Source organism: Cimex lectularius, unplaced genomic scaffold (genome assembly GCF_000648675.2).
Source record: "Cimex lectularius strain Harlan isolate CLEC.00 unplaced genomic scaffold, Clec_2.1 scaffold5, whole genome shotgun sequence".
NCBI lineage: Eukaryota > Metazoa > Arthropoda > Insecta > Hemiptera > Cimicidae > Cimex > Cimex lectularius.
In genome coordinates this window covers 2,895,739-2,909,797 of record NW_019392993.1, presented here as the reverse complement: position 1 = coordinate 2,909,797, position 14,059 = coordinate 2,895,739, and the positions used below count along the sequence as shown (strand labels likewise).

Genomic DNA, 14,059 nt, shown 5'->3' with positions numbered 1-14,059 from the left:
GGGTGCAATTCCTTGGCTCCATATAGAGAGCGTGTAAGAACCTGATATGAGAATGCGCTTGAGCATGGCAACAATTATTTGAGTCCCCGCTCTAATTTTTAGATGAAACAAGTCTGTTGTATTGTATATCTCATCTTGTTTTTTTGTGAATGTTAAGTCTGAATGTGTAGTGCAAGATGGCGAAAAATTTAGTATCCCATCAACCCTCAATTAAATATTTAAAAATTAATTGTAATAAAATGTAAATGTTGTAATTAATTGTAATTGCATTGTAAATACAATATAAAATACAATTTGTTCTTTATTTTTTTCTTTCTTTATAAGAGCCTTCTCCAACTGTGCTGTTGATTTAAAGATTTTCTGGGATGTCTCACACATGGAACCTACTCTTCTTCCTGGCGGAGCTAATAGTTTCATACCGGGCTGAGGGTGCGCTATTTCTGCCGGCAGTTTCAATGTTTACAAAATCTGAATCATTAAGCAGTGGCTTGATAGCAGATATTTGTGATTAACTGCTGTAATAGTATTGTTGAATCCTTGAAAATTTACATCTAATTTAGAGCTAATTTCAGATTGCAATGTTTTTGTTGCTGGTCTAGTTTAAGATGTTTGAAACAAGAAAATATTTCTTTTGACCCCAATGTCTCATTCCACACATCCAAGCTTTCTGTCGCCAACTTATGCACTACAAGATTATAAGAGTTCCTTTTAAGTACTTTTAGAGGTGCTTTGATGATATCTTCAGCAATTTACTTGACTTACACCAATATGCTCACAATGGCTTGATTGTTAAATTTTTAAGCTGAAGGTGTTAGCTAAGAGCATCTAGTTCTAAGCTTAATTTTAAGTTGAAATTGAACTTGACAATTATAATTAATGATGTTTTATTCTTTTGCATAAGGATGCAAAAAAACATGAAACACTCCTTCTATTGCATCATCATTTCTTTGTTGCAGATCCTAGTGTAACTAGATCGAAGGATCGATACCCAAAAGTACAGCAATTGTTTTTAATATCGTTTTGGAAACTATAAATAATTAATTTCAGAGCAAAATTCGTTCAGTGAGCCTTAAAATCTGACCAAAATCCAAGCGGAACTCACCTTTCAATGGCATCAGATGAGTGTGAAAATGAAAAGTGGGGGACCACATCAGAACCTCTGCATTGCTATGCTTAGTTTTGGTTTTTGGGGTTTTAAGTAGTACGGGTAACATAACCAACCGCTAAACCCTGTCCTCATCAATTCAATCGATCCTCTCTCGCCAAGAATTGTATGTGGATTTATTCAAGATGGTCCTGGAAAGCACGATGATTTGGTAAGGAACACGTTTCCATCAGTAAATAGCATTAATTGATTGTATTGATTAAAAAAAAAATCCGTCGTGTATTTGTCAATTTAGCCGAGTCATTCTTATATTTTTACTTTATTTTCTGTTCATTACACTTGTTATGGTATATTCTTAGGCGATTATTTACTCCTATGTCATATTTTAGATGTATGATATACCAAAATACATTTTTTTATGAATTTCAAATGTTGACTTTATATTTTTGGTTATTAGCGTTGACAACAGCGACTATATGAGAAATGGGGATTTTCTGCCCACTAGACTTCAAGCCCAGCAAGATGCTGTAAATCTGATTTGCCACTCGAAGACAAGGTCGAACCCGGAAAACAATGTCGGCTTGTTAACTCTCGCCAAGTAAGTATAGCAAACAAACTCGGTAAAATGCAAAAAAAGAAAAAAGAAAAAATCTAAAAAAAGCTTTACCCCTGGATACCTCACAGGAGCAGGGTTCATGGACACCTAAAGAAACTGGGAAATCCCCCACTCTTAAACCGCTAGGATAAAATCAGAATTAATAACTATAAACCACAGATAAAGCCCCACCTGTGGGCTAGGTACAGTCCTAATCATTAGAATCCTAGCGGTTTGAAGGAAACTGACGCTGTTTAATTAGAGCCTACGTATAAAACTATAGAAACATGAACATGCCTTAGCCGACAGGCTACTGAATTTTTTGATCCTATAAGGTCTGCCCACTAGAACGTAACATACTAGGACCGTGTCAGGCATGAAAGAAAAACACTCCGGTCACTACTATGCCACTGCAACGGATGAACCGCGTTCTATACCCATATGTAACGTGTATGTCTAAACGTTTCATAGCTGTCCTGCTTCAGTCGCTGTCGTACATTTCTTTTTTAAAAACACGTTGTTTGTGAACTTTTGTTTTCTTGTGTGGAGTGAATTTGTTAAATAAAGTATGGCTATTAGAAAATTATCTATATGAGAATTGGCCATGATTGCCATTATTTTCAACGAGGAAGAGGAAAAAACACTAGATGTTGTAAATTGTATAAAAACTCATAATTACGAACATATTCTATTAGTTGTTCATCCTCCATTTTTATTAAGACACAAACAGTCACAATGCAATAGAACACAAACACAGATCTCTTTGTCAAATGCAAAGAACTTGTGTGGAACGGGACAGCAACACAGTAGGCCAGATGCGCACAACGGTCACGTGTCAGACCCGGAGTGGGCCGACACCTGCAAAATATATACGGTACGGTGTTGGCCGGAGTCAGAATGGTCTAGTGGGCATTTTCTAATACTAAATGATGTAAAGAATATTTATTTACATGTGTCAGTTCGGTTACGGTCCTAGTATGATACGTTCTAGTGGGCAAAGACCTTAATTCTCTGAATGATAATTTTCCGAATACTGAAATCATTGTTCGACATTTCCTCGTATTATTAACACAACATAACGTTGAAGTATTGCTCGAGGAACGTTCATATAACAACGTCTAAGAACTTAATGTGAGTTAAGTTAGTTAAGCTAGGAGACTTTCACCCTCTTCTTTCTGAACCTTCGAAGCATCTCCTCAATAAGACTGAGGCTCACTGTTTTTCTGCAGGAGCAGAAATAGCCCCCATAAAAATTATCACCCATATAAGTTTATAGATTCAGGTACAACAAACAACCATGGAAAGAAAAAATGGTCTTTGCGAGGGTGTGAGTCTTCTGTATCAAATTCAGTGTTTTGGTTTTGGAAACTGGGAGGGTTAGTTAAGAACTTAACTTAATGTGAGTAGGAACCATCTTTTTTAAAAAGGATTGAACTCCACACTCACCCCATCATTTATAATTTCTACATGCTGGGATTGTTCAAGTGTTGTTTACTCTAGTTCAAGAACCGTTTAGATATTGTTTGAGGACTGTTCAGGATCATTCATTGGTTGTGACAGCAATGATCAAGGGGTCTGTTTTTCGACACCTTTTTGTGATGTTTTTGGGTGGTTAGGCCATGGCAAAAGCATGTTCGTGCTAAAATGCATTTTTGCATTTAACCAATTAAGCTGGGTTGGGTCCCACGTAGTAGACCTGACTGGGCCAGTGAAACTTTTGGCACGAGGATGTTTCAGGGTGAGCCGAACGGCTCTCGGGTTTTTAGTGCGCACCAAAGGGTTTCAAGTTTTGTTTCTGTGAAAATGCACTTGTCTTAAGTATGAGAATGAACCAGGACTGTCCGAATGTATTACAGCTACTGATTTTTGTGGCATGCTAAAGATAAAACTCATCAGAACAAGAACAAGAGAGAGGATGCATAGAAAAAAAATTAGCATCAAAATAGGACAAACTAAGCGAAAATGAAAATTCTATTGGGGTTTGCTGATGAAATAATTCTTTGATCCACCAATGGCGTTATCTGTGTTTGTTTTTCTTTTTAACATAAGTATCGCCATGATAGCAATTGCTGATGCAACAGTTTATACAAATAGTTACAAACTGCATGCTTGTCTCACCCAGCTGATGGCTCAGCTGCACAAGTGATTTTTTCATACAATAGAAAGCCAGCTTTTAATGGATGAATTATACAAATATAAATAGTGTGGGCCGAAAAAACTGGAGAAACTAGGACCATTCGTTTTTTTTTAGGGATGGATCGTTTCTGTTTTACCAGGGAGATCCTTTATTGTGAAATTTTGGAAGGTTTATTCGCCCCTGCCTTTGTAGACTCTTGGGAGCTTGAATGGCTCAGTACCTATCAGGGGTATAGCACTCCGTTCCATGCAAAGGCGTCTGCTCTCTCGTTTCAACTTTTCCTACATGTCCTTGGATCAACAGAGACTATTTGGCACACCTGATTTATTTCATTTAGCTTTGCAATTCAACACAATTTTTGTATTAATGATAATTGAGTTTAGTACTCTGATGGCTGCCTGGCTATCTGACATATCAGATATTATTTTAAATAAAAAAATATATTTTCCCTCATGTAGGCTACCAAAGATCATTCAAAGGTACATTTTTTTAATGTTTGTATTGGAGTCCCTTAGTTTTTTTATTTTATTAGGAAGTATCATTGCTATAGGGTAAACGGGCTGTGAACTTTTTTACTCATAATAATGAGGTTGCTTGTCATAATGGCCAAAACCAGACTCCCTGTGATGGGATGAAGAATGACTCTCAAACAAAGCTCACACAAAATGAGATTGTGAGTTGATGTAAGTACGGAATGATGACTGCTTACCCTTTTTGGGACTGTTTTTTGGATGCTAAAAAGCATTCCCCTACGTGACCAACCCAGCCTAATAAATAAGCACAATAAAAACAAAAATATATTCTGAAAATTACTGTGAATGTAGTCGATGTAAAACTAAAACTTTAGGGGCACTTCCCAGAGAGGAAAATCAGAAATCAATTGGGTAGAGAATTGGGAAGGGCAGGGGTGAGAGGTGTTCCCAATGAGATATTATGCCCAAATGGTTTTCCAGAAAAATGAGTGTGTCCCAATTTTGCAAAAATTTGCGAGAGGCCAGACTGTAAACAAAGGAGGGGAACGAGTAGTTTGCTGATGATGAAGAAAGGAATGTAAGGATGTGGGAGGTGTGCATTTACTACCTAGGCATGCTGCACATTGGATAGAACATCAGCCCAATAAATGCCATGAGGGTCCAGCTGTAGCTCTTAAAAAGCATAAAACGAGAACAAGATCATACCTAGAGCCTCTAAGCCTGAATGAAATAACTCACCACTAGACCCAAAAAGGTTAAAGAGGGCACGTCCAAGATATTGAGCAAAAGATGACGGCTCAGGTCAAAATCAGACTGATTCTGATTTTTGTCCGATAATTTAAAACACTAAGACAATCTGAAATGAGAGTAGTGGGGCCGGAATTAATCTAGGGGTTGTACGCGATTAAATGGTCTGATGGTAGCTACAAGCATGTACTCTATGTGATTGATAGTATGAAATAATTATTTCAAAGTATTGAAAACCTTGTAGTAAAGATGTTATTTTATGTCAAAAACATTCTAACATTGTGCATTGTATTTTTCATTATTTTAAATTTATTTTATTTAAAAATTTTTTTAGTGTCGAAGTTCTAGTTACTTTAACTACTGATGTGGGTAGAATTCTTTCTAAGCTCCATCAAGTTAGCCCCAATGGGAATATCAACCTTCTAACTGGAATTAGGATTGCTCATGTGAGTTGAAAAAACAATATTTCTTACAATTCTAATTAAACTCTGCAATTTATTTATTGATTTTAGTTGGCTCTGAAGCATAGACAGGGGAAAAACCATAAAATGAGAATCGTTGTGTTTGTCGGGAGTCCTGTCGGGCTTGATGACAAGGAGCTTGTTAAGCTTGCCAAGAGATTGAAAAAAGAAAAAGTCAACGTTGATATCGTTAGCCTAGGAGAAGAAGTATAATTTCAATTATATTGATAAAAATTGTATACGTAATGTAAAACATGCTTTACAGATGAAAAACAATGACCTTTTGACAGTATTTATTAACACGTTGAATGGGAAAGATGGTGGAAGCAGCCACCTTGTCACAGTCCCACCGGGTCCTCATCTCTCTGATGCTCTTATTTCTTCTCCTGTCATTCAGGTATTCAAAATGCTGATTTATATTATATAATTTTGTTTAATTTAATTTTAATTATTTGAAAATTGACAGGGTGAAGATGGAATGGGAGGAGCCGGATTAGGTGGTGCTGGCTTTGAGTTTGGCGTTGATCCTAATGAAGATCCTGAATTAGCTTTGGTACTTTTTATACTAGAATTATTAAAAACAAACAAAAAAAAACAAAAAACAAACACAGTAAGTAAACTGTACGTTTTTGATTTTAGGCTCTTCGTGTTTCTATGGAAGAACAAAGGCAACGCCAAGATGCAATGAACGCTGCTGAAACACAGCCTCCCAAGCCTGAGCCGACACAAGAAAGTAGGGTAAAAAGGCTATGTTTTTCTTATGGATTTTGACTATATTTGTTTTAGCTGGTGAGATGGCAATGTTGGAACGCGCTCTTGCAATGTCTCTAGACACACCACAGCATGATTTTGCCAACATGACCGAGGAAGAACAGATTGCTTTTGCCATGCAGATGTCAATGCAGGACACACGTACAGTTCAAATTATCGTAGTTTTTTAAAACTCCTTGAATTTATTTATTTATTTTATAGAAGAGCCAAGTGGTTCGGGAGAAGTGAAAAAAGAAGAAGAAGAAGAAGCAAAACCGATGGAAGTCGAAGATTATAACCAGGTGATAAGTGATCCAGCCTTTCTAAGAAGTGTCTTTGAAAATCTTCCTGGTGTGGACATGCAAAGTGAAGCAGTAAAACAAGCAGTCAGCCAGGCTGAGAAAGACAAGCAACCCAAGGAAAAGGACAAGGACAAAGATGCAAAGTGATTCCCTTTATTTTCTTTTTATAAGAGTGCCCAAATGCTATCCAAATTATACTAAAATTTATAACTGAAATTACAATAGATTTATTATAAGGCTCACAAATGGTTAAAATAAAGAATAAATCTAAAATTACGTTTTTTTTTATATTTTGAGTGTAATTCTATGCAGTAATTCCTTGTGCTTGTAGCGTACCCCCCCCCCCTTTAAGTATGTAAACAGGTTACTCGTGGTCTCATGCTCTCCATGCTCTAGCCATTGGCCTGGAACCTTTTTATCAAATGACAAAAATGTGTATCCATTAATGTGGGTCCACACCTATAAAAATTTGTGCTGAATATGCATCGGATAAATTTTTGTGCATGTGCGGGGATTTCAACACATGCAAGAATTTATCTCACATTCAACGCACATGCTCTGGGACCTAGTCGGTTTTTTGACAAACAAAAGGATTTGTGCCACATAAAGCCTCTCGATGAGGATGCTTCTGATGCAATGATTTTCCGCTAGTCTGTCTATAACTTCAGTGAAGACATGCTGCACAGCCTAAATATTTTTCAATTTCTGCCAAAAATATTTGTGGTGAAAGCATTCAGAATAAATTTTTAAGGTATGGACCCACCAGATAGTTGAATTTTGATGTCTAATTTGACCATGAACCTCTAGCTTGGATATATCGTACTGCCAGTTTAGAATGCTAGTTACTATGCTTTTGTAAAGTGAAACAAAAATTGATAAATAAAGGCAAATTTCCATAAGAATTTGATATGAGTTAGAACTTGAATTTTTTACTTGCCAGAGATTAAACGATAAAATGGTTAACTTGGTATGAGTTTTTGGAAGCCAATGTTCCGCCATCTTCAGAGCCTAATTTATTGAAAACAAATTTACATTAACAGAGTTAGATAAAACATCATATACACATACATTATAAGAATAAAATTACGTACTTTACCCAGTTTTTTAAGACAATTAAATTTATTGCACATGTTTTTTTTTTTTAAATGAAGGTGGAAATGAATGTACACACTGAAAAAAAATTAAATAAATAAAATAAAATAGTCTTGCTTAAAATCTAGTGACACTCATAGGAACATTCGCCGAAAGCTTGGTGAAACCTAATAATTATGTTTTTTATTCACCTGTAAAATGACCTCAAAAATAAAACATTAACCTTGGCTGGTATGTGCTGTAGATGTGCAGCTAACCTAGGCAGGCTAAATTCTTGATATGAAGAGGGTCAACTAAGAAATAACCAACTAAAAATAAATTCAACATCACGATTGATATATGTCATGAATTTTATTGACTACAGTGGTCATTATATAAATGAAATTCACGCTTAAAAAAATTATATTTACAAAAAGTAGAAAACAATACAAACTGACATAACTAAATTAAAATAGTCGTTAAAATAAAATTAATCACTCAATTCAATTAAAGATTCAACTATTAAAATCAATCTTTTTGACTTTCCTTAGTTTCAACAGATGAAGTCGCACTACACTCATTACTGTGAGGAGCTGAGTGAGGTGCGTTTGTAGAACTTATTGCAGGGTTTTGCGAGTTCAATGAGGATGTCATCATCCTCTGTGGCTTGCAGACAATTATAATTCCAGAGATATCGTCACCTATAGATGTTTCAGAATTTTGCCTTGTGATTTGCATTGGGTTCTCCTTTTCAAGTTGGTTCTCAAATGATACCTGACGCGATACAGACAGGAATAAGTTCTTGCCCAGTACTTGTCTCAGCATCAGAGGTGACGTAATCGAGGTCTCTTTTGTTTTTATAATCTGATTTGGTGCTGAAATTCAACACGGTTTTGGCTGTTAATGAATAATCTGTTTAACCAAAATTTGAAAATTTACCTGGAAATTTAAAGACGGATCCATAGGTCGGCGGAGGTGTCCCTGGCGACCCGGGCTGGCTTAGAAGCACACTAGGTGCGATACTCTGATTCTCCATGATGAATGAGTAGCTTGGTGGTACGTCAGTTGTCCAAATTTGTGGTGTTTGCGGAACATCTTCCTGTGAATAAAAACAACATAAAATCAGGTAAAAAAAAAAAAAAAAGAAAAGAAAAGGAAAGAACCTGAGCATTGCTTTCTCTAGGCCTGCTGAATCGAAGGATTGGTTTGTCACTTCTGCAAGCGAACGTGGTCAAACAGAGTATCACAACAAGTGTAAGACTAAGCCACACATAAGGTGAATCATGAACTAGTGTGATAGCAACAAAATAAATAGTTGCTATTAAAAGGCCAGCTAGTTTTGGAAACCAAGTAATCTTAAAAAAAAAAAATAAATAAATAAAAAAATAAATAAAAACTCATTACTTATTATTGAAACCATTATAATCATGTTTAATTGTTTATGTTGGTCAATCTTATACTCATATCTGATGGTACGATGAAGCAGGAAAAACCCAATACAGTGGTGTACATATTATATTAAATTAATTAATTTATGCTGAATTGATATGCTGTAACTAATTTCCTCTTGTTTTGAATCTATGCAATTGAACACGAAATTTTTATTGAAGATAAACAAGAATTTACTGAAAAAACTAACATGTATTTCCATAGAAATTTCAAAGCTATAACTTTTCTCAAATCAGGACTCCATTAGTGTAGTTTACTAAAAACTAATAATAAATTATTGTATATTGTATCAGAAATGTTAATTAGTGAAATGGAGAAGCAAAACCAAGGATATTTTAACACATTTCAATTATGTCACGTGAAAAAAGAAAGGTGGTTGTTGTCTAGGTTCCCGGACACATAGGTCTGTAGGGTAATGAAAAGTTGGACGAGACGGCTAAGGTTGGGATAACCTCTCTGGACATGACCACTGTGATCCAGTCCTCTGTTGCTAAAAATGCATTTAAAAACAAAACAAAAAAACAAACAAAAATACTAAAAGAAAGTGGCTGTGTCAAAGGACTGGATCGGCAGAGAAGCTATCACATGTCAAGAGCACTGTTCTTAGGTGTGCCTTGGATCCTACTCATACAAAATGGATCATCTTCACCCGATTAAAGATAGGCCATGGCACAAGGAGCCTTAATTTCGGGTCAAAGCCTACGTATATGTCCGGCATGTAGAGAAAGGTTGATCGATGTGTCCCATTTAATTGAAGGATGCCATTCCTCGGCTTCATATAGAAAGTATGTAGGATTGCCACCCACTATGAGAATAGTGCTTCAGAACAACAGTGGGTATTCCATGTCCCAATTCCCAATTTTTGGCGGAAATAGGGTCATAGGATTGTTTTATTATATATAGTACTGATAGTTTTGTGTGTTGAGATGGAATGCATTCATTAGTGCGAGTGTGTGAGAGGGCCGAGGGCAGAATATTAAGTACCTATTTGTCTCTCAATTAGGCTTGTTATATAATAGGTATAAAAGGTGATATTTTATTAATTGTGAGATTTCTATATGAGGTCTGTGGGGTGATGGACCTGTAATTTAGTCTTTGGCCAGTCATTAATGCTGAGAATTGACCAATAAGAAGATAAAATAATCAATGATTGTTTTAGTTCAGAAAAGGAAATAATAACGCCATCATTTAATGTCTAAGAATTTTCCTTTTAAAGTTGTATAATGACAGTGTTCTTAATTTGCTTTATAAAGGTTTTAAAAGTTAAAATCTAATAAAATTAGATTAGAAAAATTAAAATATCGTGAGATTTCCTCCTTTGGTCTATGCGGCAATCTGTAATTTGATCGTTAGTGATATTCTTGGTATACTATCTTACGGCTGGTCTACCATGAACAGTGTGTCTCTGGTCTAGGATAAGCAAACATGATGATTAATAACGATTAAATTACAAATTATAATATGTTAAATAATTAACCTAAATGTTTTTTTTTTTGCCTTATGATCTATGCATATTTAGCCATGGTGACGAATTCTTGTATGTATGTATGTTAATATTTGGGGGGGGGGGTTTATCGTGAAAAAAGGGCAAGAGGCGATGGTGGGAATCGAACCCACGACCGTGGCGTCTATGAGCCGAGAGTCTCTCATGCTAACCACTCAGCTACCGCGGTCCCCTAACCTAAAATTAAAATTATTATTTGATTGCCACAGAATAACTTATTTTTCTTTATTTAGATAAATCAAACTTGTTCTAATGTTTTTAAAATTCAATTCAAAATTGCCTTTTCAACTACTCATTTTGTTTGATGCAACCAGTGGTGCTTTTTTAGACACACCGTAGGAAATACAATGCACCACAATAATCTGGATTGTGGATCTTCATAAACAGGAAGGAATTCAATTTCAATTTGCAACGTAAAGGCATTAATAAAAGAAATTTGTCAAACATTGTCAAAATCATACTGTATTGAAGTGACATTTTAAAAATATTTTTTTCCATCACCACGGGTGTCAGCACATGAATATGTACTATCATCAAATTAAGTGAGGATCACATTTGAAGGCAAAATTATTGAACTTATGGGGTATACTTCAAGTCTCTAGCTTTTTTGAAAGATCTTGAATTTCTCGACTTCTTTCACTGTGGCCACATCAAGGCTAAAACTTACACCAAAGCCACTTTTTTGAAGCAAAAATTACAATTGCAGCATGATAAAAAAAGCTTATATTAATATGCTAGTACTACTGAGAAATGTTTCGATGGAGACATTTTCAAATACCTAATTTTATGTTATTCATCCTAATGCTTTTTGCTTTTTTTTTCTGAACTCTACAAATGTTTTTTAAATTTTGAATTGAATTAATTTTTTTTCAGTATTCACCAATAAATTCGTTTTTTAATTTCTTTTTTATTCCAACATCCTCTCGCACTACACATTCACGCTAATAAATACATTCAATCTCAAGAATTTTGACCAAGATATTAGTTTTAAATAGAAAATTTTACCAGAGTCCGATTACGCAGGTGGTGCATTATATTTCCTATGGTGGGTTGAAAAATAGTGTTAAAACCTGCAAATCGACTGTAGTTTAGTCATCGTGTATCATCATGTGATGATAGGCACAATAGCATGATTGAAGATGACCAACTATAGATGGTTTTAGTTCCATCATAAACAAGGTGTAAAAAATTATTGTAATAATAAATAATCATTAAATAAAATGTGTTTTTTTAATATATATTTTTTTAGTGACCAGTTGCTTAATAATTTGTTGGATTTGTATTACTCACATAAAGTATTGTACTTTTCTGGGCGTGCATATTGGTGTTGTATGAAATTGTTGTGAATCGTGAGTATGAAATACTTGGTTCAAAGTTTATACTTACAACTGTATTGTATTTTTTCCAATCAACATGTTTTGTAATTCACCCAGGTTCTGAAGAAGACCCGAATAAAGGTCGAAACGTAGGCAAAAAAATGAAAAAGTTATTTTTTAAACTACCTCATTCTTGACCGCTCCTCACAAATCCAACAAGTTATTAAATAAAATATAATATCACACATAGTGGTCAAACTCAATAATAACGTTATTTAGAAACCTGTGACGAGTATACTTACATGTTTTTTAAATTTCTTTAGCCAGAAACGACCAAAATTCCGCTAAAACAAAACGATCCTTGCATTGAGATTCTGATAGAATAATATTTAAATCTGTGAGAATTAGGTTTTTAATATCAAATATTGCGTTAAGTCGTCAATTTATATGAAAGAATAAATTTTATTGTTGTTTTTATTCGAGTGATTAGTTCAATTTTTATTAAATTTTTTTGTTAATTATACATTTTTAACCATGCTGGGTTGCTCTATAAAATCATACCAGTGCCTCCCCCCCCAGCGTTACAGGTTTAAACCAGATTGGTTTGATTTTAGAGTACATCTAATGTTTTTTTACATTTTTTTTTTTTTGCCAATGCCATATCCTTGTTTATTTCTGATTAAATTTCTAGGAGTTAATCGGTTTTGTTGATAATTGAAGACGACGAGGCTTGTGCAAAGTTACCTTGATCTTTGATATTTTAGGATATTAGAATGACTTTTGAAACTGTTACTGACTGCATAACTGGTTTATAATTGCAACTTTACTTTTAAAACAAAATAGAAAAAACTACCGATTAAATGAATTCAATAAAGATTTTCTTTTTAAATAACCAACATAATTAATTTCATGCAATTAGTGCAGACATGGTTGGCGTGACGCTTTAGGGCGTCCGTGGATATATCATTTAGCAGTTTTTGGTATTACACAACCTAAAACAACGTAATAATTGATTAATTAATTTAAGCAAACATTGTAAGATATCATATCGATAGCTATGTATATTTGCATTTTTTTTCTTCTGCGAACTAACAAATAACATTGCACAAAAATTGATGTAAATGAATATATTAGTGAATTATAACTCTGTTCACGCAACTGAAATGCTTTATATATTATTTACTTCATTTGGGAAGTGTTAGAACTAATCAGACCCGTGTATTTTTTTCCTTTTTTTTATTTAAAAGATCGATTTCGATAAAACAAGTAAAAGCAAATGGGCCCGATTAGTTCCAGCACATCCCAGTTGAAGTACATCACAAAAACCAGTCCGAAAAAAAGTAGAAAACAAAATTATATGTATATATTATCCTTGCAAATATAATAATATAATTTTCTTTTGTTTTGTATAATTCGTTATACTTATTTAAATATAATTTCTTGAATTGATAATAATATTGCTATACAGTATGTAAAGTTTGACTTACGTCGTTGCGACAATGCGACATTTAATCTCACCACTACCATGCGTTCAACGTTACTCTCACCAAGGAACTTGAGAACTGATAAAACGATAACAGTAGCTGTTGAACAAAAATCAAGAGTGCGTAATAAAAATCCAAATCAAAATATGACATGTGCTTGTCGGCGATGAGTAACGGGGCGTTTTATAAAATCCGCTTTATTGGGGCACTTATATATCCTGAGACCTTTTTCATTTGACAAAGATAAATCTCTACATCACCCTCACTCTTTCTCTTTCCCGTTCTCTCACTTTGTATCTCTCTCGTTCATTCACGCTCTCCCTTTCCCTCTCTTTGTATTTCACGCTTCCTCTCACTCTTTCTTTCGCTCTTCTCCCTCCCTCCCTCTCTCTCTCTCTCTCTCTCTCGTTATCTCTCTCTCTCAATCTACCTTTCTTTCTTTCTTTTCTCCCTACACGCTCACTCACTGTTTCTCTCTCTCTCTATCTCCCTTTCTTTATTTCCTTTCTCCCAACACGTTCACTCACTGTTTTTCTCTCTCTATCTCCCTTTCTTTATTTCTTTTCTCCCTACACGCTCACTCACTGTTTCTCTCTCTCAATCTCCCTTTATTTCCTTTCTCCCTACACGCTCACTCATTGTTTCTCTTTCTCTCTCTCTCAATC

General features: G+C 34.8%; 2 protein-coding genes across 4 annotated transcripts; one reads left to right on the top strand and one right to left on the bottom strand.

The window, feature by feature from the left end:
* The first annotated feature begins 1,030 nt into the window (after nucleotides 1-1,030).
* Nucleotides 1,031-6,782, top strand: LOC106666249 (26S proteasome non-ATPase regulatory subunit 4). The gene is made up of 9 exons (XM_014393314.2): nucleotides 1,031-1,316; nucleotides 1,563-1,703; nucleotides 5,392-5,503; nucleotides 5,570-5,725; nucleotides 5,784-5,915; nucleotides 5,985-6,071; nucleotides 6,158-6,251; nucleotides 6,305-6,430; nucleotides 6,491-6,782. The coding sequence occupies exons 1-9, from the start codon at nucleotides 1,291-1,293 to the stop codon at nucleotides 6,715-6,717; spliced, it is 1,101 nt and encodes a 366-aa protein (XP_014248800.1). The 5' UTR covers nucleotides 1,031-1,290; the 3' UTR covers nucleotides 6,718-6,782.
* Nucleotides 6,783-7,977: 1,195 nt separating this feature from the next.
* Nucleotides 7,978-13,561, bottom strand: LOC106666252. Of its 3 annotated transcripts, XM_014393319.2 has the most exons (6): nucleotides 13,398-13,560; nucleotides 12,213-12,254; nucleotides 11,600-11,664; nucleotides 8,805-8,996; nucleotides 8,581-8,740; nucleotides 7,978-8,516 (listed from the first exon to the last, which is right to left on the bottom strand). In XM_014393319.2, exons 3-6 carry the CDS (start codon nucleotides 11,624-11,626, stop codon nucleotides 8,170-8,172), a joined length of 726 nt encoding a protein of 241 aa, XP_014248805.1. In that variant the 5' UTR covers nucleotides 11,627-11,664; nucleotides 12,213-12,254; nucleotides 13,398-13,560; the 3' UTR covers nucleotides 7,978-8,169. The 3 variants fall into 3 exon arrangements, with proteins under 3 accessions (XP_014248805.1, XP_014248804.1, XP_014248807.1); XM_014393318.2 differs by lacking the exon at nucleotides 11,600-11,664 and having other exon boundaries at nucleotides 13,398-13,561; XM_014393321.2 differs by lacking the exons at nucleotides 11,600-11,664; nucleotides 12,213-12,254.
* Nucleotides 13,562-14,059: the final 498 nt, after the last annotated feature.